We start from the raw sequence: 27503 nt of genomic DNA, 5'->3' as shown, positions 1-27503 counted from the left end.
AGAAAACTATAGAAATTGTCACCAGGTCGTCTAACTAACATTGTGTGCGGTTTAATTTGTGAAATATCAGTGTGAAAAACACGGTTTTCTTACTTTAACGACTAACACAGCAACACCAGCAGGATGAGTAATATTTACATTCAGGAGCCTCCAACAAATGGAAAGGTATCGTGACTTATTCCTCTTCTAATTTTCATTTTCTCCCTTTATGATCAATATCAATCAATAGCCTTCAATATATATACTCTATTTTTAAAGAGATTTCTATGTTGAGAGCGTTTTGCTACGTTGCTGTTTCTGCTGAATGTTACTGAAATGCAGCAGTGTGATATCTTGCACATGTAAACGACTACTGCTGTTCTGATAAAAGGTCAAATGTGGAAATAATTTCCCACTTTGTGCTTTTTTTTCTTCCTCAGGTCCTGTTGAAGACCACAGCAGGAGACATTGACATTGAGTTGTGGTCCAAGGAGGCTCCTAAAGCATGCAGGAACTTTGTGCAACTGTGCATGGAAGGTAATAACTCAGTTTAAAGACTCACTGTGTGCAAACAGGCTGCAGAACTTAATACGAACCAAACTAGATGGTAAAAACTCTGCAGGGGCATCAAGTTTAATATGGACTAAAGGTTATCATACGTTTTCAGATGTGATGGTGCGAGTGATTTTAAATGAATGTGTTAAATACTATATTAACTGAAAGTGTGTCTTTTTTCCACGTAATTATTTTGAGTTGTGCAGAAATGACAGTTCTGCAAAATGAAGTTCTGACTTTGTTGTCTTATATTTGTCTGTCCTCCAGGTTACTATGATGGCACAGTGTTTCACAGAGTGGTACATGAATTCATCGTTCAGGGGGGAGATCCCACGGGGACAGGGGAAGGTGGAGAGTCCGTCTATGGCCGACCATTCAAGGTCAGTATTTAAAAATCCAAGGCCCATTTTTACACCCTATTTTATTTGGGCTTGAAATGACTGATGGGTACAGAAAGTTTTTGGAATTGGTTCAGTAGATCATCTCATCCAGCGGCCACAAAAGAGGCTGCAATGTAATCATCCATCAAAGTATGTCCACTTTAAGTGCTTGTTTTAGCCACAGACTGGCTCAAATTGTGATTCTAGGTGTCTGATAACAGCTTAACCACAAACAGCATTATTACTGATGCTTCTTTCTGGTTAAGCACAAGTGCTCTTTAAGGTCTCTCTCTGTAGGGATCCTTTCCATAATATAGTCAGACACATACAACAACAATCTGAGCCTGTTAGTGGCAAAAACAAGCACATTTAGTGGACCTACTTTGATCAGCTGCAGTTGTCTCAAAGGATTATGTTGCAGCCTGTTTCACGGCTGCTGGCTGAGGTGATCTACTGGACCAGTTCCAAACCCTGTTGTACCTGCCAGTCATTTCGAATCCAAGGCCCAGGCCCTTTTAACTTGTTTTTTTTAACTTGTAGGATGAGTTTCACTCTAGATTGCGCTTCAATCGAAGAGGCTTGGTTGCCATGGCAAATGCTGGACCACATGACAATGGCAGTCAGTTCTTCTTCACCTTGGGTCGTGCAGATGAGCTCAACAACAAACACACCATATTTGCCAAGGTAGATCTGAAGAACTATAACAATTTACATAAATATTTCTTACGTGTGTTCCAGTCTGCCCTGGGCAGGATATCTGACTAAGGACATTAGTGTGAGATGCCTCCCACATGCATGGACTGAACTCTATATGTTAAAGAGTCCTCAAAGTGTACTTCACTCATTTGTGCTTTGTTTAATGACGCCTTTCGCAGGTCACAGGAGACACAGTTTATAATATGCTCAGATTAGCAGACGTTGAATGTGACAACGACGAGAGACCTTTGAATCCCCACAAGATAAAATTAACGGAGGTACTTTCTTCTTCTTCTACTTTCTTCCTCTTGTGACAGTGTTTTAGTGTTTAGTGTCTAAGACTTGAAGCACTGATGTGAAAATCTTTTGTCTCTTCCAGGTGCTTCATTCTCCATTTGACGATATCATACCTCGTGAGACAAAGAAAGCCAAGAAGGAGAAAGAGAAAGAGGAAGGAAAGAAGTCACAGTCAAAAGCCACAAAGTGAGTGAAGTCTTTGCACTGCAGGTGCTTTTTTTTTTATTTTGATCAGTTTGTTTTTAGCATTTTTGTTCTTTATAACCATCAGCAGCCACATGTGCTAGAACAGGTGCTTCAAACTGCTTTAAATTAGAATTTTATTCATATGATAAATCAGTATTTGACTGAAAAGCCTAATTGATCTGAGAAGAGCCCTGGATATTGTGTTATTGAATCTCCATCTCTTATTTTTATTTTGCAGGAACTTCAGTCTGTTGTCTTTTGGAGAGGAAGCAGAAGAAGAAGAGGAGATGGTGAATCAAGTCAGCCAGGTACTGAAGTATAAAACCACTGGTTTTGTGATGACTGGAGTTTAAAACATGTAAATGTGTTTGTTGGTTAATTGAAGATATTAAATATGAATAAAATGTTCAACATTGTTTATGTTCCTTCAGACATTCAAGGGAAAAAGCAAAAGCAGCCACGACCTTCTGAAAGATGATCCCAGACTGAGCTCTGTTCCTGCTGTTGATAAGTACGTACATAATCAATTGATCAATGATTCTCCAATAAGCACCTTCTCATTCATTCATAGTCTTCTAACATTAATGTATCTTCTACCTTCAAAGGAAAAAAAAGAAGGGGACGTCTGGAGATACAGCTGAGGTGAGCCAGACCTTCTGTGGTAGAGCTGCAATCATGAATCGATTATTTGTCCACTATTAAACTATTTTGATCATTGATTAATTAATTTGAGTCATTTCTTTAAGAAAAGAGTCAAAATTCTCTGACTCCATCTTCTTAAACATGAATATTTTCTAGTGTCTTTATTCCTCTGTGACAGAAAACTGAATATCTTCAGGTCACATTGGGAAACACTGATCAACATTTTCCACCATTTCACAGACCAAACTAATCGATTAATTGAGAATAGTGGTCGGTTGTAGCCCTAAAACAAAGTGTCGCTTCTCTCTGATTGTAAATTTCACTGTTTTCTTCCAGACAGACGATGAGGCTGACGATGATATCGAAGACGACGCGGCTGCAGATGAAGATTACGACTCCGATAAGCGAGAGCAGATGAGAGAGCTCATCAGCAAAAAGCTGCAGAAAGAAAAAGGCGCAGAGAAAACGACGGAGCCCAGTGAGGACGAGCGAGAGAAGAAGCCCAGCCGCAGGTAAACCTGCACGTTTCTCACCCAACAAGCTTAAGTAGAAGTGAAATCTACATCCAACAGGTGGCAGCTTTGTTTAATGAATAGTATTTTTGCTTTGGACACCAACAGCATCAGTATCATGAGGTCATTGCTCCTCTTGTAATACAGAGGAACATCCTGGTGGGGGAGCTGTTGCACTGTGTAATACAAAGAAAAGGTGCTGAAGCACTTTGAGCACTTTGAGCTCTCCTGTTAAATGAATAGACCATCTGAACTTTATTCTCCTGAGTAGAATCCACAGAGAGGCCCTTCATTTATTAATCATTTAGTCAAAGAAATGTCAGGACACACAAAAATATGAACAAAATATTCCCTTTAGTATCACTGACGACATGCAAAGCAGCAAATCCTCACATTTGAGAAGGTTGAACTGGGGAATGTTTGTGTTTGAAAAATGAAGATTAATCAATTAACAAAACAGTAAAACAGTTAACTGCCAGTTAATTTTCTATGAACTATACTTGTTTCAGCTCTGAGTTAAACCTTGAAGCACCATGACCACAGAAACAAGACAGATCCAGAAGAGATTAGAGGGATTCATGTAATATTTAGAGACACACTGAAAACAATTATCAGCATGTATTAATTGGTGCCTCTGCAACAACAAATCTCTCCCAAACACTGACATTTTCTCACTCACATCTTTAACCAGACACCTACATGCTGACTTCTTCCAAACCCCACTCCTCCAGTTTATGATGCAGGTCGTCTGTGAAAAACGTAAAGTTTCACAGGCCAAGCGGAGGTAACCCTGATGACATCACAATGACATCACAGGGTTATTTGCGCACAGAGCTCCTCCACAACGTGTGGCTAAATATAATGCTATGATGCTTCATTCACATGGATTCAGGCAGATGGTAGACGGACTGGATATCATTTCAGTCGGGATGAGAATGAAGAACCAGTTCCAGGTGAGAACTGGTTCCAAATTGCCTGATCCATGGGAATCTTATGGCTCCGAGCTCATCAATTCCTTTTATTGAAGCTTAATGTCATGCATCTACACTGCATAACTTAGAGGAACCTTCACACTCCAAAGTGTGGTTCCATATCACAAATAAAAGCCTCAACAGTGGTAGTTATAGTGTGAAGTAAGGTGTTATAGGACGTGGACAGGGCAGTATGTAAGGTGCACAATGATAAGTGAATGGTGGAGAGATGGTAAATAATCTAATAATAATGACGGCAGCAGACGGCATAATAATGGCAGCAGGTCACGGAGCAGAGGAAACTTTTAGCAGTAAATGTACAATTTGTTAAGAAGAAAGGCTGCAGCTTCCCAAGTCAGACTCCAAATGACGTCACCAGCGGCCCAATCTGGGATATTTTGGCTTTACTTTTATACAGTGGGACACGTGTCGGCCATCTTTGCGTACAGTGAGTCCAGCATTAGTCTCTAGAAATGATCTTATTAGTAGCAGCACTTTTCATTGTGCTTTCATGGTGCCCTTGAACGTAGCGCTGGCGCCCCCCCAGTTCTCCCTGCTGTCCAAGCCTGGTGTCACAGTCATCCGCATATCTCGCAGCTCTACACACACACACACACACACACACACACACACACACACACGGCAAACGCGCACATATCTCAGCTGTAGCTCACTGGACCAACATCAGTGGACCTGCTATTTGAAACAGGAATGTTGGCACTCAAACCAAATTACTTACTGTGCTGAAGTAGAAGCAAACAGTGCGTCCGTCTGAGCCAACAGTGAGCGTGAAATGAAGGTGAGAGTGGATGGTGATGGTGTGTGAGGATGAAAATGACCAGAGGGAACAGAGAGAGTGATTTATCTTTCATCTCTCTTTGATGCTGCCTGTCGGCCAGTTATCTCTCCTCCATATCCTCTTAACAGGTAGCCCTCAACACACATAATCAACATACCCTTCTCTCATTAGCGCTAATGGGATAAGGAGTGTGTGTGTGTGCGTGTGTGTGTGTCTGTGCATGTGTGTGTGTGTCCTGACTGACAGCCAGCTCAATGCAGGCAGACTGTAGTATATTAAACACAAGCGCAGATTGTTTTGCTACAAGAACTGTAACCCAACACAGTGGTTTGTCTTGGCAGGGAATCAAAGAGCAGGCTGGTAGGTACAGTGTTAGTCCAGGACAAAGGGGGCATTGTTGCAGGGTGAGCTGTGCTCTCCCACCGTTGCTTTGCTTTGAGCTTTCAGCTGCTCTGTGCGCAAGGAGGAACACCAACTGGTATCCAGTCACCTGGGAAAAAAAGCAGAGAGGATGTTAAAAGCAGCCACTTTTCTCAGTCCTGTCTGATTGACTTTACTGCTGCAGGACTTTAAGTTGTTTTCTCTTGCGTCTCCCGCTCAGATGTACAGTTGTGTACGTGAAGGACGGCTCTCTGGTGTCTGCGCTGCACTCAGGCCTCAGTTGGGGGAAACTTTGCAACGCTGATTGTATCTTTTTTTCCTCAAAGTCAAGGCTGCTGAGACAACCTTGAAATTAGGAGTCTCCCTGAAACCAAAATAGTTTTTACATCAGGTCAAAACTATCTTACGTCGCTCTCCAGCAGCCAGATGATATTCCACTGCAATATTCCATGATTGCAAAACGCTTGGACTTGTTCACATTTGCGAGCAAAGCTGCCAGATAATAGCGCACTGTACCTGAACCAAGAAAACGCTAAAAAAAAAAAAAAAAAAACAAGTCACGATCGATCAAAACAGATGTCCTATTTATCCTCAGCTTGTCTCAACTTTGTTAGTAATGCAGGTTAAGCTTTTACGCTCACTGTTTGACACTTCTTTCATGTTGCTATTGATCAAGCCTGGCTCTGCTGTGTTTGAAGTAGGCCTCTTTAGGGGGGCTGCTTTATAAAAGACACTACTGAATGAAGTCCCAAAAGCAGTGTATGTGGTAGTCGCCACTTTTGTTAAACCCGACGGGGCATGACTGGGGAAGCAAAACGCTTCCATATGGCTGTGGGACGCAGTGTGAGCTGCTCCTGCCAGCAGGGCCTGGCTCCCTCTGCTGTCTCTGGTAATCACTTTTCAGTTACTGCAGGCTGAAGATAATGACAGAACTGCTCTTCCTGTTATTTATATCACTTGTTATCACATACTTATATATATATATTTATATATATATATGATGTGCACAGCATGTGACGGCAGGAATCCCTAAAAATGATCACATCATTCAATGATCTTTAATTATATCAGTATAAAACATGAGGTTGTACAATCAAATGGAAGTTGTGGCTCCTTAATGCTGCACAGAACATATAATTAACAATTTGCTATATACATATATATCATACACATTTACACCAAGGGAATAATTCAGGGGAGTCTGGATGAATGTAAACAGCAGCAAGAGGATTGTGGTGAAATTCATCTTCACATTAAAAGAAAATAAAGATAATGACATAATTAAAAAGATTTTACATACAAACGTTTACCAGAAATAATATATGCAGATGAAACCTCTTTGTTTAATCACCAACATTCTGATTAATTGATAATTTGATTAATTAATTTGATTTTAAGAAGAATACAGAGCTTTCACTGAGCCTCGTCTTCATCAATCTGCCATACGGGAGTGTATCTCTTAATTTGAGCTGCCACTAATTATTGCTTTCATGTTTGATTAATCTGAAAATGTTAGAAACCTAAAGTAAAAAACGATTCAGCTGACAGTGACGTAAAACTGAGACGAGCAGCAAATCTTCTCACACAGTGTTTGCGTAGTAAATCAATCAAGTGATTATTAAAGAAGTTGCTAATTAATCGACTAATAATTTGTCATTTTTTCAGACTAGTGGAAACACTTTGTCTGTTTGTGTCTGTAGATTTCTCCTAAATTCAGATCTTTTAAAGGCTGTTTTCTCAAAATGAGCTTTTTCTCAAACTCTGAGCCACAAATCTCCACTTCAGTAGCTTTTTCATACACCAAACCTTTCAGTTTTATTCTTATCTATACTCTGAAGTTTTTTACTGGGGGGTTTGGTCATATATCGTTTACAACCTGATTTATAGAATATTTTATTTCCTAAAAACATGGTGTAAATTGTTTTTTTTTGTGGCTGTTGACAGTATATTCTGATTTATGGAGTCATAAAAGAGATATCCAAAATTCCTTCTGTAAAAACCTTTGACTCTAATATGTCAACAACATGAAACAAGGATTTAGACCCTGCTTCATCCAAATGAGTGCATATTTAAATAGACAATGCAGCATTTGCATATTCAAACTTTAACAGAAAATGATTGTCTTACTGCCAGTAATCAGACGGGGAAGTTTCATGGTGAATGTTTCTACCCACTCACCTGTAGTGTCTGCACTCACCTTGCCTTGTGGCCAGTGTAACTTAACTGAGACATCAGACACTAATTATCTGGCCCATGTGGCCGGACCCCCGGACGCTGCGTCACTCTCTATTAATTGGCTGCACCTGTCTCTTGTCATCGGTCATAACCCAACGCGTTCTCAGGGAAAGGTTGCCGAGATCAAGAAAGCATTTGGTGCTGCTTTTGTGCAGAAAAGTGCTTGAGATAATCCAGTTCTTGGCAGTGGGATTGTGTATGTTTTGGAACCGCCAGGTTTACACATCTCTGGCCCACTGTAGCATGTCAGCCCCATATGGGGCACTTGCTCGCTGGAAACAGTTCCAGACAGCGATGCATGTCTAGAACGACGGGGTGAAGACTTTTTTTTTGGAAATGAATAAAAAACCAGCTCACTTGGACTCTGATCAATGTCAACATTTGACATTTGTGCACATTTTGTGCGTCTTTTACTCTCAAACAAGCAAAATATTTAAGAAGGCTAGAAAATTACAACCAAATGTAACAAAATACCATGAAAGACACTCAATAGTCCACAAGATTCATCACGTTCTTCCTTCCACGATGACTAACTAACAGAGGGCAGTAACTGCGTGGCTGATGAAGCGCTCCAAAGGAGGAACCCTGGTCCACTGCGTGGGTAATGTGTGGGTCTAGATCACTCTGCAAAGTCATGCAAATTCCTGTGTTGAGGTTGGATTCCTCCACTCCAGCTCACAGTTCTCCTTGGCTTATGACCAAGCCATGGAGTGCCCCCTGAGGGGAGTTCACCCAGCCATCTTGTTATTCTAGCACATTCATCCACATCACTTGCTCGGTCGTTAGACTGGTTCCACTCCACCATTGCAGAGAGAAGCTGCTGCTGCCATCCTTGTGGTGTACTTGCTCTAGATAAGACTTTGGTGTTAGATTTTACTTTGGAGTGTACGTTTGTCTCGTTGGAAGCATACTGTGGTTATATTTGAACTTAAAACACTTAGATTTTTATCAGTAATTACATTTCCTAAAGTCACTTGAAGCCTGGAAAATGAGAATACAGAGAAATCCAAAAAAGGCAAGGACGCCTGCTTGTACATTTTGGAGACTGATTTCTGATGAACCATACAGTCATCACGGACTGTTTTTAAGGTTGTCGAATTCCTGTGTCAGCCTCAGACTCCAGATCTGCCAGACACTGGAGTATTAAATGCAAGGGTCTGAATCATGAGAGAGTTCTTGGTCTCTTGCCAATCACTTCATATGCTTTCTTTATGAAAAGTTAATCATCCACAGCTCTCTGGGTTTCACTTTTTGGGAATTTTCTGAAAGAGTGACAGTAGCTGGCAGCCCCCAAGTAGACCCAGGCTGCTCAGACTAGCAGGGATTCACAAGAAAGCTTCATTATGAAACTAGCTTTGCCCATTTAGGTCTGTTTATCTGGCAGCTAATGACAGTATCTGAGTAGCTGCTCCATCTCTGTTTGGTCTTGTGGTTTTTAAATGGTGGTCAGATTCTCCTCTCCTGTTGGCAAATGGACAGTCCAATTGATTGGATGGATGGATGGATGTGTAATTTCATATCACAACTAAAATCTGCAAGCGTAAATAATATCAGTGTGGATGTGGAGAAGACTCATCCACATTATTTTTGTGAGCGCTTTCAGGAAATCTCTGCGTCCGTGGACAATAGTGTAGCTAGAAAACTGTCCACGGTGGAACGTACAACCACTATCACGTTTTTTCTGTTTGCAAAGCTCTCACCTGCTCCTTTGCAAATGATTTTGGGAAGATATAGAAACGAATTGATGACATTGTAAAGCATCAGCTTGTCTGCCACACACCATATAAATACAGTGTGTGTTTAGAGATGCTCCAGTACCTGAATTTAGTTCCAGCAAGTAACCAGTATCATGCTCAGTACCTCGTGTTTATAACCAGCCAAATTTCATGAAAAGTGGTTTAGAATGAACCATCTGCATCTCAGTACACATTGTATTTGTTCATTATTGGCTCATGACCGCCCCAATATGGATGATGGTCAGAAGCATACCGGTGACATACAGCTGCAGCAGCGATGGCGGCTGTGTGCTTGGGAGTAACAGCCACGCTGTTACTGAATAAAATGTTGTTACTGGTCTGGAGTGCACCAAGTATTTCTAAATCCATTACCAAACTTGTGTTACCATGTTTTTAGTAACTACTACCGTTGATTTTTCTCATCAGATTCCACCATGAAAACTTATTGGCCATATTGGCCAGTGAAGATGTGTACATTGGTTGCTAGGAGACAACTGTGGAGCCATCCAATCAAAAGCCATGACCTGTGTTAACAGGAAGTCACTGTAGGATCACAAGCTGTAACGTTAAAGTGCCAAAAATAAAGACTGTTCAGTATATTAAGGCTCAGACATTCAAATATGTTCAATTTGCAATATAAGATGGAGGAAAGCAGCAAAGTCTCACATTAGAAACGTTAAATGTTTTTTCCATTTTTTGTTTTTTTTCAACTGTACAGTGTCCTGCTCTCTAAATATCATCGTCTAAAATACATCTTTGTGTTAAAAAAAACCAAACTATTATTGGCAAATATTTATTTTCAAATCTCAAAACCTCAAAAATACTTAATATGCTTAGTTAAACAAATTGTGATGAATCAAGTGGAAAATGTGGTTCTCACATTATTATTAAGTGTGTAGGAGCAAAACAGTTTGCAGTGTTGTGATGTGAGGGTCCAGGGAGGAATTTGCTGAGCCCCAAGGTGTGTCTGAACAGGTGTTGTTGGGGCTTTTCCCTGTCCTTCCTGGCCTCTTTCTCTTTATTGGCACCGGGGCCGAGGAGCCAATTGTTTGGCTGTTGCCTCGGATACACCTCTTGTTTTCCGAATGGCAGCATGTCGGGGCAGGCAGAAAATGATCACTCAGTCCAGAGTGTTCCTTACTGTACAGTATATATGCACATAAGCTCAGCTCTCAGTCCTGGAGAAGAGGCTGGACTGCGTTCAGAGTCTTGCGTCATACTTGACTCATAGTTAATTTTGCTGAAACACACACAAGGCATGTCAAGAAGGCCTCTGCAGAGAAGTGATGCATCAAACTGTGTGTATAAATACTGTAGAAGTAAAGATATAAAACACTTTATATGCACAATTTAATACAATAGCCCTGCAATAGATAAAGCTGTAGTCAAGCTTATAATGTTCAGTCAGAGGTATTGATTCGTGTTATTTTTAGGTATCTAAAGGTGCCGATACTGCTAATTCCTGCTTGTGTTACATTAGTAATAAGCAATATGACGACGTGCTGAAGACAGTATTGTGTTTGTTCAGGCTATAAATGGAGTCTCTGGTGTCTGAGAGCTGATCTTTGTTTAGAGCGTCTAACGTCTGGTGTGGTGACGATGGAGGATTTCACCAGATAACAAGAAGCCAGAGAAACGTGCTAACTTTCCCTTTCTGCTCGTCCCTGCTGATCCCCCCCCTGTTTAGAAGAAGAACATTTCATTTGAATGGCTGCTCAGTTGTCCAGATTGACTGATCTTATTGTGGGCTTGTGTACGTTCTTCTCTGGAGTGGATGAGCCAACACAAGCTACAACAAGCTATCTTAGCTGGCTTTAAGGGTCACAGTACCAGAGTAATCCAGGTAGCAGGTATCTGTCCAGGCTATAAGTTGCTGTCTGTTGCCCTGAAAGATCCCTTAAGGATGAACTCTACTGATATTTACACTTAAATGTACTTCACAGCGCCTGGAAACTGTTGACTGTTTGAGCTTACAAAGCTTTACCAGAAAGTTGCATCGTGGGAAGTGGAGGATTGAGTAGTTTTGCTTCTGCTGCTTTGTCACTTGTGAGTCAAGTCAAGTCAGATTTTATATTCACAGGCCAAAATCACAATTGTTCTCATGGGGCTTTGCAATCTGTGCAGCGGACATCCTCTGTCCTCAGACCCAATGATTTGGATCAGGAAAGTCTCTTTTTCACAGGGAAGAAAAACCTTAGGAAGAGCAAGAGGAGAGACGGACAGGAAATAGATGTCACATGTACAGAAGAGACCGACGAAATCACAGTGCATACAAGTGATGACGACAAAACTATAGATTACAAAACTGTGGAGACGTGGAGGAGGACAGGCCACGCAAAGACAGAAAAGGAGGAGAAACTCACACAGCTTGGAGGCTCATAGGAGCAGAAACAAAAGCAGAGGGTCAGAGGAGTGCAGCAGAGTATTCCCACGTGATGGAAGTGTGATACATGAGTGACTAACACTGTATACGTAGCTGCCTTTGTAATAGTCATTTATAGGATCTGACAACATATTTTGAATTGATTGAGTTCGACTGCTGGATGATTTGTGTTTATTTGCGTGACTCATGCGAGCAAACATGAACAAGTAGGCCGGTGATAATGGGAAAGCCATCTGCTGTGTTTACTATGTGCTAACTTGGTTCATAGTCAAGTGCGACCGATAGTTGGAATCAAACAAGAGACACATATTTTCAAAAGTAACTTACTTAGTCGACTTCCTCGCTGACTTTTCTCCAAACCCTTCTGTCTGCTCTCTGAATGTGTATCGTACACCAGCTACAGTAAGTGTATCCTCTGTCTTCTGATTGAGTGTCACAACACCAGTGCCCGGAGCTCGATGCCGTGTGAATTTATTGCTCAAGAAGAAAAAAAAAAAAAAAGGAGATTCAACCCACGCGAACATGTGACTGACACCTCATTCACCTCACTCGCCGCGAATTAGCTTCTGGTCCGAACATGCAAAGTGCATTACCACTTCTGTGAAATGCCTTTGATTGAATTTGTCACATGTGAGTGGCATTTCCTCACCGTATGTAAATATTGTGTCTCAGAGAAGAGGTTTGTTGTCATTGCTCCGAGACAGAAGAGCCGAGCAGGGCGACTTCCCCAGACAAGCCAAGTCTGACGCTGCCAACCAGTTCAGCTCTTGGCAACTCGGTCTGGATTCAGCTGCAACATTTTTTCCTTAGCAAAAAAAAAAAGACTAACAACTGTATGTTAGACTGATTCCTCATGTGTATCCTGTGGAGCAGCAGGAAAGCTAACAAGGAAGAGACATGACATCAAGTCAGCCACAGCTGTTAATATTTGCCAAGGCACTTACAGCTAAAGCATCGCTCAGTTTGATGCTTTGCCGCAGACAATGTCAGGGAATTAAACAAAGGTAACATGAGTATTGGAAAGCTAGAAACAGAAGAATGAAAGTTCCAGATAAAAGGAAAGAAAAGGATATAAATGAATGTCAGTCCGGAGAAGCAGATGTAAGAAACAAAGGCAGCCATTGTTTGGTCTGGAGATGCCTCACATGTTTCTAGGCCAGGGGCCCAGACTGAGCAGCTTACCTGTGCTTTGTGGCTCTGCGAGAGAATAGGACAAAAACAGAGCTGTCAGGCAAGTACAAAAATATTATCATTTCCTAACATAACATATCTGCTCTGCAACTGGCAGTGGTCTCAATCATGTGAAGGGGAACAATAATCAGCACTGCTGGCCCACGCTCAGACTTCTATCATTTGGCCTTGCATGAGCAGGGGGGGAGGGGGGGCGGCTGCCAAAAAGGACGCTACCTTGAGTCAAGGAAGCAGCGATGTGCCTTGGCCTGCCTCTGCCATCCCGTTAAAGGGTTATAAGGGTGGCTGCACACGAGCAGAGCCTGTGAGACTGGATGCTGTGCCACTTGAGGAAAGGAAGTATGAAGTGTTTCATTCTGTTTGATATCTGTGTTTTTCACATATCAGCAGACGACAAAGGCAGTAATATTACACAGCTTTGACTCTTCTGTGCTCTGTTTTACATGGAGGTGTGGACTTTAGTCCTGGCCTGACTTTGACTTTAACACCAAAGGAATTCAGTTTTGCGACGGGCTCATCATGTGTAGCACTCGAAAACCAACATTTTAAACTGTTTGGCTCTGATTTTGGATTTGTTGGTCTTAACTTTGCACTTTCTTGTATTGATTTGCAGCTTGAATTAGAACTTGCTTCTCTTGTTTATCACGACTTGGGAATTTCCTGTATTGACTTGACTTTGTACTAGTTGATATGATATGAACTTGACTTGGGAAATAGTGATCCTAACTTTGGACCTGTTTGTCTTGATTGGGACTTAATCTGGGTGTTGTTGGTCTCGTTGGGAACCAAGACTATAGACGTACTTCAATCAATAAATCAATCAGTCTTTATTTATTTTTATATAGTGCCAATTCATAACAAATGTTATCTCAAGATGTTTTCCATAGAGAGCTGGTCTAGAACAAACTCTTTGATTAAGACTTGTGCAAAACGCTAATTAATAAACAGTAATATTTAAATTAAATTAATTCAAACACCTCAGACAGCATCATATGTTTAGAAACTTATTTAGATTATATTCAGATTAGATATTAGACCATCAAATATACAGATTTTAGTTGCGTTTTTGTTTCGTTCACATCCATATTTTAAAAAATATTACTGTAATATTTAAAATATTTAAAAATATCTATCGGAGATGGAGAACAGATCATTTAAAGAGGTTAAAGTCATCATGACAATCACTCACTGATGTTTTCCTCACTGGTGTCTGCTCAGCCTCAGCTCCCCCTCTCGAGCTCTCCAGGAGCCTGGAGGGGGCAACAATTACTTTATTAAGGCTCCATCAAATTTATTGGAGTAACACAAGCTTTTAATGTACATCCTTCATCCTGACGCTTGCACCGAGTGTTTTACCTTTGTTTTATATACCCACATAATTAGCCATGAGCCATGTTACATTTTGAGTGGCGTAAAAGTTTCAGAACAATTGATATTTGTTTTTGAAGACCAGTAACATCGAGGTAATCTCTTTTTGCAGCAGGAGCCAGTGGAGCCAAACGTCAGCTTCAAACTATTCACTGTACTTTTGTCTGTGAACCTGTTGCTCTGTCATCCTTCTTGTCTGTTACAGGTGTAATCCTTTATCACAGTCATATATGTTGAGTTTAAGTTCTTCAACCTCATTTCTCCCGTCACAGTGATGAATTACGGAAAGAGGCGCGGCAGCTGAAGAAGGACCTACAGGCCATAAAGCAAAGGAGAGAAGAAAGTGCAAAACCTCCCGTAGTTGAAGTCCAGGAGGGTATGTGAGCAGATTTTACGCCCCTGCATTTACTGATGGATGTTTATCACCATTATACTAGTTTATATGTGGTTGATAATGTGCTAACTGTACATTAACACAACCAGGTGCTTTTAAAGTTTGTTTGAGAAAGACCTCTTTCATCACAGAGCTGTGAGTGTGAACAAAGTCTCTAAGAGGGTGGTCCCTGCTACATTCTCTGCTAATGGACACTAAGACAGGCAACCCTCTGATTTTGTCAATTAGTTGCAGACGTGTATTTTTTCCCCCCCAAGGGTCTGCATTTTTGTGTTAAAGCTCAGAGAAAATTGCGTGGGTGAAAATTGTTGAGTGGCCGCCATAGTCGCACATCAAACCCTTTGTGTGTTTGTTAGTTTGCAGCTTTGGCCAGTGTGAGTCTGTAAAAAATCTGCCCCCACATCTCCTCGGGTGTTCACCGCACTGCAGTCTGTCATGACGCCGTCAATCTTTGGATTTCTGCTGATGCCGAAACACATTTTTGAAAATCACAAAAACCGCTTGAGCACAGAGGTTAGCTTGAGGTTGTGTGTATATTGTTGTGCAACTAAACAAAATAGTTCGCGGGGGGTTCTGCAGGGACCAGCCTAACTGTGGGATTACCACCAGCCAGTGTTTAGAAAGATTTTTGTTGCTCAAACACTGTTTTTCTCCCCACAAACACTGATGGTTTTATGTTTTTAAGCACAGACACTGAGCCCACGCTTTACTTGCTGCTGATTGGTTCAAGATTGTAGGTGAAAGAGCACAAAAAACAATCATTATTTTGTACTTTAATACTGAGATTAACAAAGATTCTGTTGGTGTTTTTGACTTAATGTGTTGCTCTTAGTGATATCTGCATGCAGTTAAGCTGTTTCTATAAACATACTAAGCAGAAAGAGGCCTCCTCTTAATAGATCCAGTATAAACTCAAGTGTTGAGTCAGTAACAGCCCTGCATTGTTACACCGAGTGGCAACTAGCCTAAGCTCCTCCATTATCTTACAAGGTATTTAAACTCTGCCAGGGACCTTTGTTTTGTGCTTCTCTGGCAGCTTAACCAGAGGCAGGAGTTTCTTTAAAGAGTTCCTCATTACATTTCTGTGTTGGAAGCAAAAGTTAATTCCATTAGATGGAATTCTTAGATGTCATGGGCCAATGGCCGCTGCAGGGGAGACGGATGTCTGCTCAAATGCTGTAAATCTTAAAAACTCAGCTCAGCCACAGAGGAACACTGTGGTGAGGGCTCGTTTTATCTCATCCCACTGGAGAAGCTGCACACACACACACACACACACACACATTAAGGCTCACACTGACACTGCCATCCTTTAAAGCTTAAATCATTCTCCTGGTTCTGCTCTGACCTCTTCGTGAAGGTCAACCTCTGGTCTCACTTCACTTGCATGCTTCTCAGGCTGGTCAGTGTAGGTTCAGTGGGGCTACATGTGATGTAGGTTTGAGCTGAAGGACGTCAGGACTAACTAACTAACTAACAAAGTCTTTTTTTTTTATAAAATATCAGAAAATTGTATTAAAATGATAAATCTCGCTGTTGGTGACGTCTCCAGATTGTTACGTTCTTCATTTTGTTTGGCCAACAGTCTGAAAGCCAAAGATATTTATTTATTATCACATAAGATAAAGAGAATAAGCAAAACATATTGACAAACCAGAACCAGAGAACATTTGACATTTTGGCTTGAAAAATGACTAAATTATTCATTTCTTGCAACTGATCATTTAATTAATTGTTTCAGCCCTAAAAGAATTAATAGATGATTAAAATCTATGAAAAAGTAAAATTACTGTTACTTTCATTATCGATTAATCTGTCAGTCATTTTCTCAATTCATTGACCAGTTGTTTGGTCCATAAAATGTAAGGAAATGGTGAAAAATGTCTGTCACTGTCACCAAAACTCAAGATGACGTCCTCAAACTGAAAGATCTTGAGTTTATTGTCATAGAGGAGCGAAGAAATCAGAAGATATTCACATTTAAAAAGCTGCAATCAGAGCATTTGGGCATTTTATCCTCAAAAATGACATAATAAACATAATAAATCGACAATTCCCTTAAAACACATGAAAAGTAAAGCAACAATGTAGGACTTGTGTTAAAATGTAGGGAGTAAAAGTTAAAAGTTGTCTGAAAAGTAAATAATAGAGTTCAGATATCTGCAGAGTCGACAGTACAGTAAGGAAGTATTTGTACTTTGTTACTTCCCACCTTTTGCTGTTAAAGCACGACTGCTGCTACTGAAGCTAATGTGTGACCAACACACAGAGTGAAGATTCTTCTCTGCAATGGTCACATTTTTTAATTTCTCTTCCTCAAATATTGCTAGAAATGGTTATGTGATTTTAAAAAAAATGTTTTTATTATTTTCACTTGAGTTTTCATCACAAAGATTCTAGCGTGTTCCTGTCGTCTGGTTTTCTCTCTCTTGGCATCACCGCCGGGTACCAGAGCCAAAAATAAGAGCGCCATCCTGAAACCACTGTCCATTCAATACCCACCCTAAATGATGTGGCAGCGGTCTTTATCCCACGCAGATATTATACAGGTTATGCCTGTTTGCGCTCGGTGTTTCATTACACCGGTGCCTGTTGCATATTGGAGAAATGTTGCAGCGGAGGGATATTCGAAACGCCAATTACCTGCGATCAAGATTAGCGTGTTATTTTGTCTGCTCAGTATACCACTGGACAGCTTTTTGAGTTGAGTTATTTTCTCTGGCTGCCTCTGAAATATTGCACAGTCTTTGTTGTTGCATAATTGAAGATGGATAGTTGGTGCTGACCTCAAAGTACAAACTGACAAAATCATTTTTAATATCCTTTTGATTGATGACCAGCAGTGACGTTGCCTCACAGCTCGGGGGCCGTGCTGGTTTGGACTTTTCTTTGAAAACTGTTGATTGTTTAACAGAGAGGGGGAACCTTTTATCCCATAGAAGAGGCGTCCGTCTTCCACAACAGTCCCCGGTTGCTACAACATCAGCGGCTTGATTTGTAGCTCTCCTGAGCCCAGGTGACAGGAGAGGGGAGGAATGTAGTTAGAAAGGCCATCAAACTCAAAGATGGTAGTTAGTGACAACAGCTGGAGAAGGTGATGTGTGTTCCTCGTGCAGGACCTCAGGGCATCATCAGTCAGCATCCAGCATGTCACAGGCTGCAGCAGGGAGGCAGAGCAGGAGAGGTGAGAGGGTGAGGGGGAGGCGGGCGCAGGGAGATCACTTGTTGGGCTCATAAATCAAGAGAAAGAGGTTCGCCCCTCAAGCAGCAGAGCAGACTTCCATGTTGACACCGCGGGAAGTGGGGAAAGTGTGGCGCTTCAGTGTGCGGAAATTCTCCTTGGACTTCTCTTTGTTTGCATTATTCACTCCCCTAAAAAGCAATAATTGTAGTTTTCTTAAATAAGAGATGACCCAGACAGTTTAAGGCTCTGAAGCCTGAGGTAAACTGTTTATTTTATCAACGCATAAAACACTTTCCCCTTCACAAGCTATGTGTTATCACATCTTCCAGTATGGGGAGGTCTATAAATGGCATTAAAATACTTTATACATTCACATTTTATATTTACCTTTTAAAGTATTTATGAGTTTCATGCATAAAATTGTTTTATTATTCAAAGATACACAAGTGGACTTTGTATTTATAATAAAATCTGTTTGTCAGTGTATAATTTGTACCTTTTCTATAAGCAGAATAACAGATGAACAGTATGAAACATGGCCTAAACTATCTGCCTTTTTATTTATTGATTATTTAAATGAATGTATTTTTTAACCTGGGCCCTTTTTTTTTACATATTTTAGATTTGAACTGACTGGTAGGTATAAAAACGTTTGGAATTGGTCCAGTAGATCACATCAGCTCGGCGAATGAGCTGTAATGACTGTGAAGTTAATCCTTCAGGGTTATTTCACCCCGATCAAAGTAGATCTACTAAAAGTGCTTGTTTTTTGCCACTGACAGGCTCAGATTGTTATTCTAAGTGGCTGACAAGATTTATGGAAAGGATCCCTACAGAGAGAGAGACCAGGAAGATCCTTTTGGTTTCATCAGAAACAGCTGTTACATCATTTGGTTCAAAGCCACCAGACTCCTTTGACAAAAACAGTAATTTTACACAGGAGTTGCTGGTCTATCACTGTCTCAATCAGTTAGGTTGTCTGTGTTATTGTCTGACTAACATTTTGAAAAAACGAACCAATCAAGGCAGCAGTGGACTCGTCATTATCATGTCCTGCTAAGGTAAAGTCACTGCTTCTGTCGGTGGATTCTGGCGGGTTGGAATAGTGCAACATAACATTTGCTTGTGGTTAAACCAAAAGGATCTTCCAGGTCTCTCTCTGTAGGGATCCTTTCCATGATGCTGTCACACACTTAGAATAACACTCTGAGCCTGTCAGTGGATCAAACAAGCTCTTTTAGTGGACCTACTGTGAGCGGGCACAATCGCCCCAAAGGATTACATTTCAGCCATTAGAGCCTGATCTGCTGGACCAAGTTCAGAATGTTTGTACCAACCAGTGATTTTGAACCCAAAATGTATTAAAAGAAAATAGGGCCCAGGTTTAAAAGTCTTGGTAAGCACGTCCTCTGAGACTTTACTGCTCATGACGAGTTTATACAGAACCTCCAGTGACTGCAGCTCTTACTCAACAACAAGCAGGAGACCTTAATGTTTTCTCTGTTACATCATTTATTTGGTGCTGCTGAATATGTGGCAGCGTCCAGTCAGAAGAGGCACAGTGTGGCCAGCGAGGTGACTCTGTCCCGAGGCCTGTGGTGTGTCTGTCTGTGTGTGTGTCTGTGTGTGTGTGTGTGTGTGTGTGTGTGTTCGACATCACATTTTGTTTTGGAAAGAAAGCGCTCGTACAGCCAGCAGACTTGTGCTCACTGTCTGCCACTCTGTGACTTCACGGCCTGCTTGTCTGAGCTGGGAGATTTACAGGAGCAGATTAACTGCATGAGACACCGATGTCAGCTTGCTGATTGTCTCTCCTACTTCACACATACTGCAGAGGAGGACGGTTTGTTGGAAAATGATTCCCAGCATTGCCGTCAGTTCTGTGGCTTCGCTCTCTCTCTGCCTGTGTTTGATAACACACACGTGAAATTTATTCGTAGCACCAGTCTGCTGCTGGGTCCACTTTTACACTTTAGACCCTTGTGTTCCTCGTAGATTTGCACTAAACGATTATTTTTTTAAATCTTTGGTTCATCTGGCTTTTGTTTTCTTAATAAATTTAGTCAGAAAGGTGTGAGAATCCATCACAGTTTCCCAGATGACGTCTTCAGATGTCTTCTTTCATTCACCAACAGAATAAAACCACGAAGATATTCAGTTAACTATCACAGAAGACTAGGAAAACCAGAGAATATTAAGTAGTGTCATTTTGTTTGACTCACTGTAAAAATAAAAAACCCAAATCTATTTAGATTAAAATAATATGAAGCAAAGAAAAGCCTCATATTAAAGAGGCTGGAACTGCACAGTGTTTACAGTTTTAGCTTAAAAATGACTTAAATGATAGATTGAATAACAAAATAGTCGTCGTCGTAAATGTATTTATACCTTATTTTTCCTAAGAAGCATAGAAATACAACAAACAACACATACGGGAACAACAAGTGGCTCATTCACACGTCTTATTAATGTAAATACATTCGTACGCACAGTAAAAACTCAGTAATCCTCTAAACACAATCCATTTTTCCATTTATCATTTAAACATTATTCTCAGTGTCTATCTGCCATTTTCTCCCCTTAAGCTAATAATATTTTAATAGATATTTGTCTTCCACCAGTAAATGAGCTGCAGCACATTGCAGAGAGAGAGAGCAGTGGATTCCTTCACCAGAAATGAATGAAATGTTACCTCCTGCCAGTATGACTGAATGACTGGGCAGCTCCAAAGTATACGGAAATGATCGGCCAGCTGTTCTCCGCTTTTCCTCCGACACCGACCCCTCACCATCTCCTGTTTGTACATATTTAAACTCTGGAAGATCTAATATTCTATTCTGAAGCACAGTCCAGGCTCTTTCTCCCATTTTAACCCCATTTGTTGAGTGTCTCTTAATGGATTTGATGCTTTAGTGTGATGGATTAGTCGCTCTTGTTGCTATATCAGACATAATTCTCTTTAAAAAAAAACAACCCCTTGCTGCTTCAGTTACGCCGGTTAAGTAACTTTTGCTTGAAGTGCACACATGCTCATATGACCTGTCAATTCTCAGGATTAAAGGGGTCTGTGGAGCAATCACTTACATAAGGTTTGGGTATAAGGTAGCAGCCAGAACGTGGGTCATCTCTGAGGAAGATGAAGTGAGGGGTTAGTAGGTTGGAGCGTTAGTCCACTACATCTTAGTGAATGTTGGCAGCGTTCATGCAGAGCATGTCAATCAGAGATGAGAGGACGGCCCCGTGCTGCCTCATCTTTTCACCTTTCTTATTATCATGTCCTCAGATCGTGAACGGCAGCAACTGTCAGAGCTTGACGACCTATACTCGCTTTTATCTTTCCTCTCTGATCGTGTTCTGCCCGTTTTGTAGCCCCTCATCTGTCAAACGTCGGAGAGCATGCGAGGCGGTGGTATTTCTTCTCCCCAAATGTTGTCAGCTCGTAGCATCGGGGGAACTTGTGAATATCCTGGTTTGGTATTTCTTCAAACAGTTAGCTCAGAGTGACTTTTAGTTTTGTAGGTCACAAGAGAAAGAGAGTAAGGCACTAAATTATGTCCAAGCTATTTGCTCTTGTGACACTAAAAATATTAATTATTATAAAATAATGCAAATTCTGTCCATAGTAAGTATGTGTGTACTGTCACATTTAGAAATAACTCACTTTAATAGTATCATAGTGAGATAAGTCATTACGATTGTAACTATTATGACCATCTGTTTCAAAGAAGGAAGAGTATGAATGTTTTACTTTAAAATGACCCCTTTTTGTTTTCTTTTTGACCTCCAGAGATTAAAAAGCCATCCAGTGAGGCCGTGGCTGAATATCTGGAGGGACGGAAGAAGTACGAAGAGCTCAGGAAGCAAAAGAGGAAGAAAGGCTCAAACAGAGAGGAGCAGGTAAAGAAAGAAAGAACACTCATGGTGTGGTCATTGTTCACTGAATAATAAAAACATACCAGACCAGGGTTAAAACAGATTTATTTACAGATGCATTTATTTGCTGTTTGCTTCTTGTACTTTATATATTAATTGTCTGATCTCACTGGTAGACGCTGGCCCTCCTCAATCGCTTCAAGTCCAAGCTGTCGTCAGCCATCACGGAGGGTCCGGAGGAGGAGGAGGATGTGGACGAGCTGGCAGAAGATGACGACACAGGATGGTCAGTGAGCCAGATACTTTTTAAAGAATGGTTTTATTCCACTGTTGATTTCCTTTTGCGGTCCATCATCATGGAATCAAACCATCCCTAAGTATGTTTAGATTTATTTACCGTGGCCTTTGTTTGGGGTTTTAATGAAGCCACATCATGAACAACTGAGAAACGCTTTCTAATAGTATTTAAAGTCGGATCTGTACGTCGTTTAGCATGGCAGCTCACTCTACATCATTGCTGCTATGGATACCATCACTCTAAATAATATTTTCTTGAAAAGCTTGTGAACATATTAACTGTGACAGCAACACATGATTTTCAAGGAAATTATGGAAAAGTCAGTCTACCAAAAATCTATCAGAACCAGCCCCGGAGAACCCTGCTGCGCTTCACATCTAAAACACTTACTGCTGATCGAGGGCTTTGGGGTTTGTTGAGGCTCGGCGCACATCGTGAACTCGGTTCTGCAGTTTCAGTGATTGGTGAAGGCCAGTCGCTTCTCTGTTGATGTTGGCCGCACATAAAGCTACACTGCGCTTCACTCTATGGTGCAATTCTGCATCTTCCAGCTCATTGTTTTGGTTTTATGACCCACGACTTTACTGTTCGGTTCAGTCTCATCGCTCTCGTCAACCTCTGTTTCAATAGAAAATCTCCAAAAACACACTAGTGCACTACCTGCTGAGCAGCAAACAGCAGACAGACACACTTAGCAACTAGCTGGTGAACAAAGTGGAGCATTTAGCAGCTAAAGAGAACAGATATTTCCCTTACCTGGCGGTGGTGGAGACCAAAAACAGAGCTATAAGATAGTAAGCACCCGTCTACTGCTAATGTTTACAGTAATAACTACATAAGATAATATATATTCAACTCTGCGCACTCGTGCAAGTGCACTCGTGTGACATTCTTCAGCAGGGAGCTTTGTTACAGGAAACAGAAGAGGTAAGGCTGAGGTATAACTCCTGATTAACTGACTGTCTTTTTTCTACTTGAGTATTTTTTATCTGCAATTATTGTAATTTCATTTCAAGTTCAGAGGAGCCTTTTTTTCTGTGTTTTATGATAAACCCACTGTGTGTGAAAGCCCATAACTCTGGAGAAGGAATAGTGGATGAGACGGAATGAAGCAGCTAATGTTTAAATAGTCCGGCGAAGCTTTAAATCACCGACACTGTTCACTGTGGCAAATATTAGTAGCAGCATGTGAGCACACCAGAGTCCTGAGTGTTCCTGGAGAGTTTGGCAAACACACTGTTTTGTGACTGAGGACGTTTGAGCGTGACAAGTTGGCACGAAAAGGGCTTTTTCAGGAGCTCCTGCAGGGTTTGTGTTGTGTTGTTCCTATTGATGCCCTCGTGGTAAGAGATTGTTGAAGAAACCAAACAGCAGCCTTAATGGGACACTAAAAAGAAATCCTTCTTTGTACCAAAAGTGACCTTTGTCAGATCCAAAGCTCGCTTCTGCTCGGTCCTGATAGATGTGTGTGAAAGTTCAAGTTGTGTGCATGTGTGTGTGTCAAGTTGGGATTTCAACCCGCAGCCACCAGATTGGCCATCAGGAAATCAGTCCTGACGCTGTGTTTTCCTCTCATATTCTGTTTTTCACCAAAGATCTCAAAGTCTAACTACACAGAGTAGGGGTTTGAAATGAATACCATGTGTTTGAATTTGAGCAAAGTGTCTGTGTGTGAGAGATTTAGAATAACAAAATCTGTAGTTGCTATTAGTCTCAAGAAGCCCCCTTGAAGTGCACTCTGTCTTTATGTGTGTGTGTGTGTGTGTGTGTGTGTGTGTGTGTGTGAGAGAGGGGAGGGGGGGGGGGCCCTAATGAATTTGAGAAAAGCCTCTCCTGGCTGCAGACACCTCACTGTGCTGCCCCCGCCAGGTATGGCGAGGAGGGAGGGACAGCGGCAGTAGCATAGCAGTCCTAGAAAAACACCAGTGGGAAGTCTGTGCCACTCTAGGAGCGCTGCGAACAGAATGTGGGTTACAACAGGTCAGACATTGGAAGTCAAGTCTGGGCCAGAGGAGGTAAACTATTCCATCTGTGTCTGTGTCTACAAATTCTGACTCTCCCTCTTCAGCCCCCTCCTCCTCCTCCTCCTCCTCCTCCTCCTCCTCCTCCTCTCACACAACCCCACAAAATCCACACTCTCAATGCAAAGAGTTGCTCTCACCGTCCCTCCTGTACTCCTTAAATTCCCACCCACTACTCGAGCAAAAAGAAAGAAAAATAAATCGGGGAAAAGCTTCTGTAGCCTCGTGTCATGGCAGCACGGCGTGGTTTTGATAAGCTGGGTTTCCACATCACGTCTCGGTGCCGTACGGCTCTTGAGGCTGCACGGCCGACGGGCTGTCATCACTGAGACTGCTAGACAAATTATCAGAGGCGGCCCGCTCGCACTGCAGGAGTCCTCAGGGTCTGCCAGAGTCTAGCCATGACATTCTAGATGAGCTGTCACAACTCCTGCCGATTTCAAATGAACACTGGAGAGAGTGCAGAGTGCACGCACACAAACACACAGACCGACACACTAGTGCAGCCAAACTCCGCCAGAGAAGCAGCAGACACACGCCACATTCTCTAAACAGCAGACAAGCCATCAAACACAAAATATTTTAAAATATACAACAGAGAATATACCGTTTCTTTATTTAGTACAGACAGTTTGAAGCGCGGTACACACTCCCACACAGACATACACAGCACAGGGTCGTGTTAATGTTTTTTCTCCAGCTGATAAGAAAGACCTGCTGATTGTCAACTTTAAAGGGAAAGTTCAAACTTTGTGAGATAAGCCGATATGCTGCTGTTACTGATGTGCATGCTAGCTTAGTCTGCGGGCGTCAACAGAGATGGAGACGTCCGAGCTGGTGGCTCGTCAACAACTCGTAAGCGGACGAAGTTGGTGTCTGTGTGAGGCTAGAACACTGCTGATGTTAGCAGGTATGATGTTTACCCTGTTCACCATTGTAGTGTCTTTACAAACAGTTTGACATGATGATGGTGCAAGGTGAAAAGGATTTTAATTCATCCTGACGGTTTGTGAGATTTAACTGAAAACAACAACCTCATAATGGCACTGAAGTCACAGGGGTGCGTCCTCTGTGGACCATGAGTGTTGGCGATCCCCTCTGTAGTAGAGATAGATAGATAGATAGATATTTCAGTCTGGACCAAAGCCGATGACGGACCGACAGGCTGACGTTTCCAGCATGAGTAACAAGTTTCCTCTGTCTGAAACAGAATCCAGCTTTTTTCGGTTCTTTCTAATAGTTGATTCTGCACTCAGACATGAGTTTAGGAGGATCGAGCTGCTTTACAAGATGGCAGAGTTTTTGTAATTTCAGCCTTTAGCATAGCTGAACATGGATCCTTGCAATTGATTAGTCACTCCTGCTTTGTTGTTTAGATTTACTGATAGCATTCATGCAGCAGCTAAAGAAATCCTGTCAGTGGGAGAAAATGTGTTTTATCTGCGAAGTGCCTGACACTGATATCTCCTGTGAGGAATGTCCTGATTCTTTAATCTGTCTTTGGGGGAAGAGAAACTGACTGGGGAAATGAAAGACACATGAGCGTCTGTTCTCAGGGGACCGGAGCTTTCTTTCTGGATTTTTGAACTGCTAAGATGTCTCTAAAATATGAGCCTAGTACTGTACCTATACTGCTAATAATCCCTCACGTTTTAGTAGGAAAAAACGTTGCTTTAATGGTCCTCTGGCACAGAAAGTCGTCTTTTTAGGGAGATTCTTTAGGTAGTTTTTGCTACAATTTGAATAACAGCAATAATACAGTAGTTACAGACTCCAAATCTTATTTTAACCACTTTGTCTGGCAGCCGCTGCGTCCTTAAATTCCAACAAGGCTTAAAATCTGTGTTCAAAACACCTTGTGTGACCAAGGCTTGACATGGCTGCATACTGGCTTCCCACAGACAGCAGCAACACACAATATTTGGGAATATTTTGGGTTTAGTGTAAATGACAAAGCTCATACTGTTTGTTTATTTGATGGATTCAGCCTTAATCCTCACGGCCTGTTAAAGCTGATTGTAATAGCAAACCTGCAGAGAATCAGCTCATCGGCATCTCTCAGCTCGTTGTTTGGCCTATAACGCCGTCCATTATACTATGATGGTACGTCACTGCCAAGATCCTCGTGTGGCTCCTCTGCATCTTTGTGCATCTCAAACAACAAAAAAAAAAGCAGTTTCAAAGCTGCCGGCACTGCACATGCATCACTCAGAGTAACGATCACACTCAAGACTAACAAGCTTAGCATCACAGATCTTCTCTAGAGTAGTTTCTAATGAATTACTGCAGAGTTTTAGTTATTATATTGAAGCAGCAGCATTTTAATTAAAAGTTTGGCAGTAGAGTTAAGCAAAATGCATCAGCTGGCTTCATCTCAGCTTTTGGCACCAGCCTGTGACTGATCCATACTCCATTCAAACTATACTAATGGAAAACTTTTATTTGATTTATGCTTTTAATGTTTTGTTTTCACCTCTCTGTTTGTGAACTTATCTTTTTTTATATCTGTTGTTTTCCTCTTTTAATGTTTTGATGTCATCTTGTTTTGAAAGCAGAAATGAATCAGAATAATAAAGATTGTTTCCCAGTGTCTTTTTTTTTTTTTTTGTGATAATAATATTGTAATCAAACCGTTCAAAGCCAAACCAGCAATGCGTAGCATCTCTGTAAAAGTTCTGCAGAGCTGTGATTTAGTGGATCCTCTGCCGCCGTTCTTTGAACTCTGTCCACCTCTCTCCATCTGATTTAGGATGGGCCATGTTCTGCAGTTTGATGAGCAAAGCAGAAAAGTCAAGGATGCCAACATGCAGGACGAGGACACTTTCGAGATATACGACCCACGCAACCCCGTCAATAAACGAAGGAGAGAGGAGAGCAAGAAGATCATGAAGGAAAAGAAGGCCAAGAGGTGAGGTCACGAGGCCGGAGGTCAGGCCCTGCCCACGCCATGTGATTGAAAAAGTGGTCGTACCGCATCCTGCCTGTCCACTTTTCCACCACTTCAAACCCCCGCTTTGTTGAACACTGTCCTGGCTCCAACATCTGGATTGAGGATGCTGACCTGAGCGCATACGATCCCTCTAATCCGTGATGGAAAGGCTTCTTCACTGGGAACAGCTGCACCCGGACAACGCTCAGTGACCCCCCCCCCAACATCAAGACTGCGGCCGCAGTGATGATTAAGGTCGTGATCTGATTACGTGTAATGTTGTTAACTTTTCTATGTTGACTAGAGCTTAAATGTGAGCATTAGATTTTAGATAAATGTACCAATCAGTCCAATCCTATGTTTATTGTGGAGCTCATAGCTAAAGGAGTACATTATATTCAGTAATGTATCTACAGCATCAGTGCTAAAACAACATTTAATGAACACGTCTACAGTTTTAATAAAAAACTTCAAGCTTCAACTAACAACTATT

At 41.5% G+C, this 27503-nt stretch overlaps 1 protein-coding gene across 1 annotated transcript; it reads left to right on the top strand.

The window, feature by feature from the left end:
• Window positions 1-81: 81 nt before the first annotated feature.
• Window positions 82-27498, top strand: cwc27 (CWC27 spliceosome associated cyclophilin). The gene is made up of 14 exons (XM_070850433.1): window positions 82-165; window positions 420-516; window positions 802-914; window positions 1455-1598; window positions 1790-1888; window positions 1990-2093; window positions 2332-2401; window positions 2525-2604; window positions 2699-2735; window positions 3072-3247; window positions 14584-14687; window positions 21677-21786; window positions 21939-22048; window positions 26831-27498. Exons 1-14 carry the CDS (start codon window positions 124-126, stop codon window positions 26991-26993), a joined length of 1449 nt encoding a protein of 482 aa, XP_070706534.1. The 5' UTR covers window positions 82-123; the 3' UTR covers window positions 26994-27498.
• Window positions 27499-27503: the final 5 nt, after the last annotated feature.

Source organism: Pempheris klunzingeri, chromosome 19, assembly GCF_042242105.1.
Source record: "Pempheris klunzingeri isolate RE-2024b chromosome 19, fPemKlu1.hap1, whole genome shotgun sequence".
In the NCBI taxonomy this organism is placed as follows: domain Eukaryota; kingdom Metazoa; phylum Chordata; class Actinopteri; order Acropomatiformes; family Pempheridae; genus Pempheris; species Pempheris klunzingeri.
Note: the sequence above shows the minus strand (reverse complement) of the source record. Positions and strands in the feature narration are given on the sequence as shown.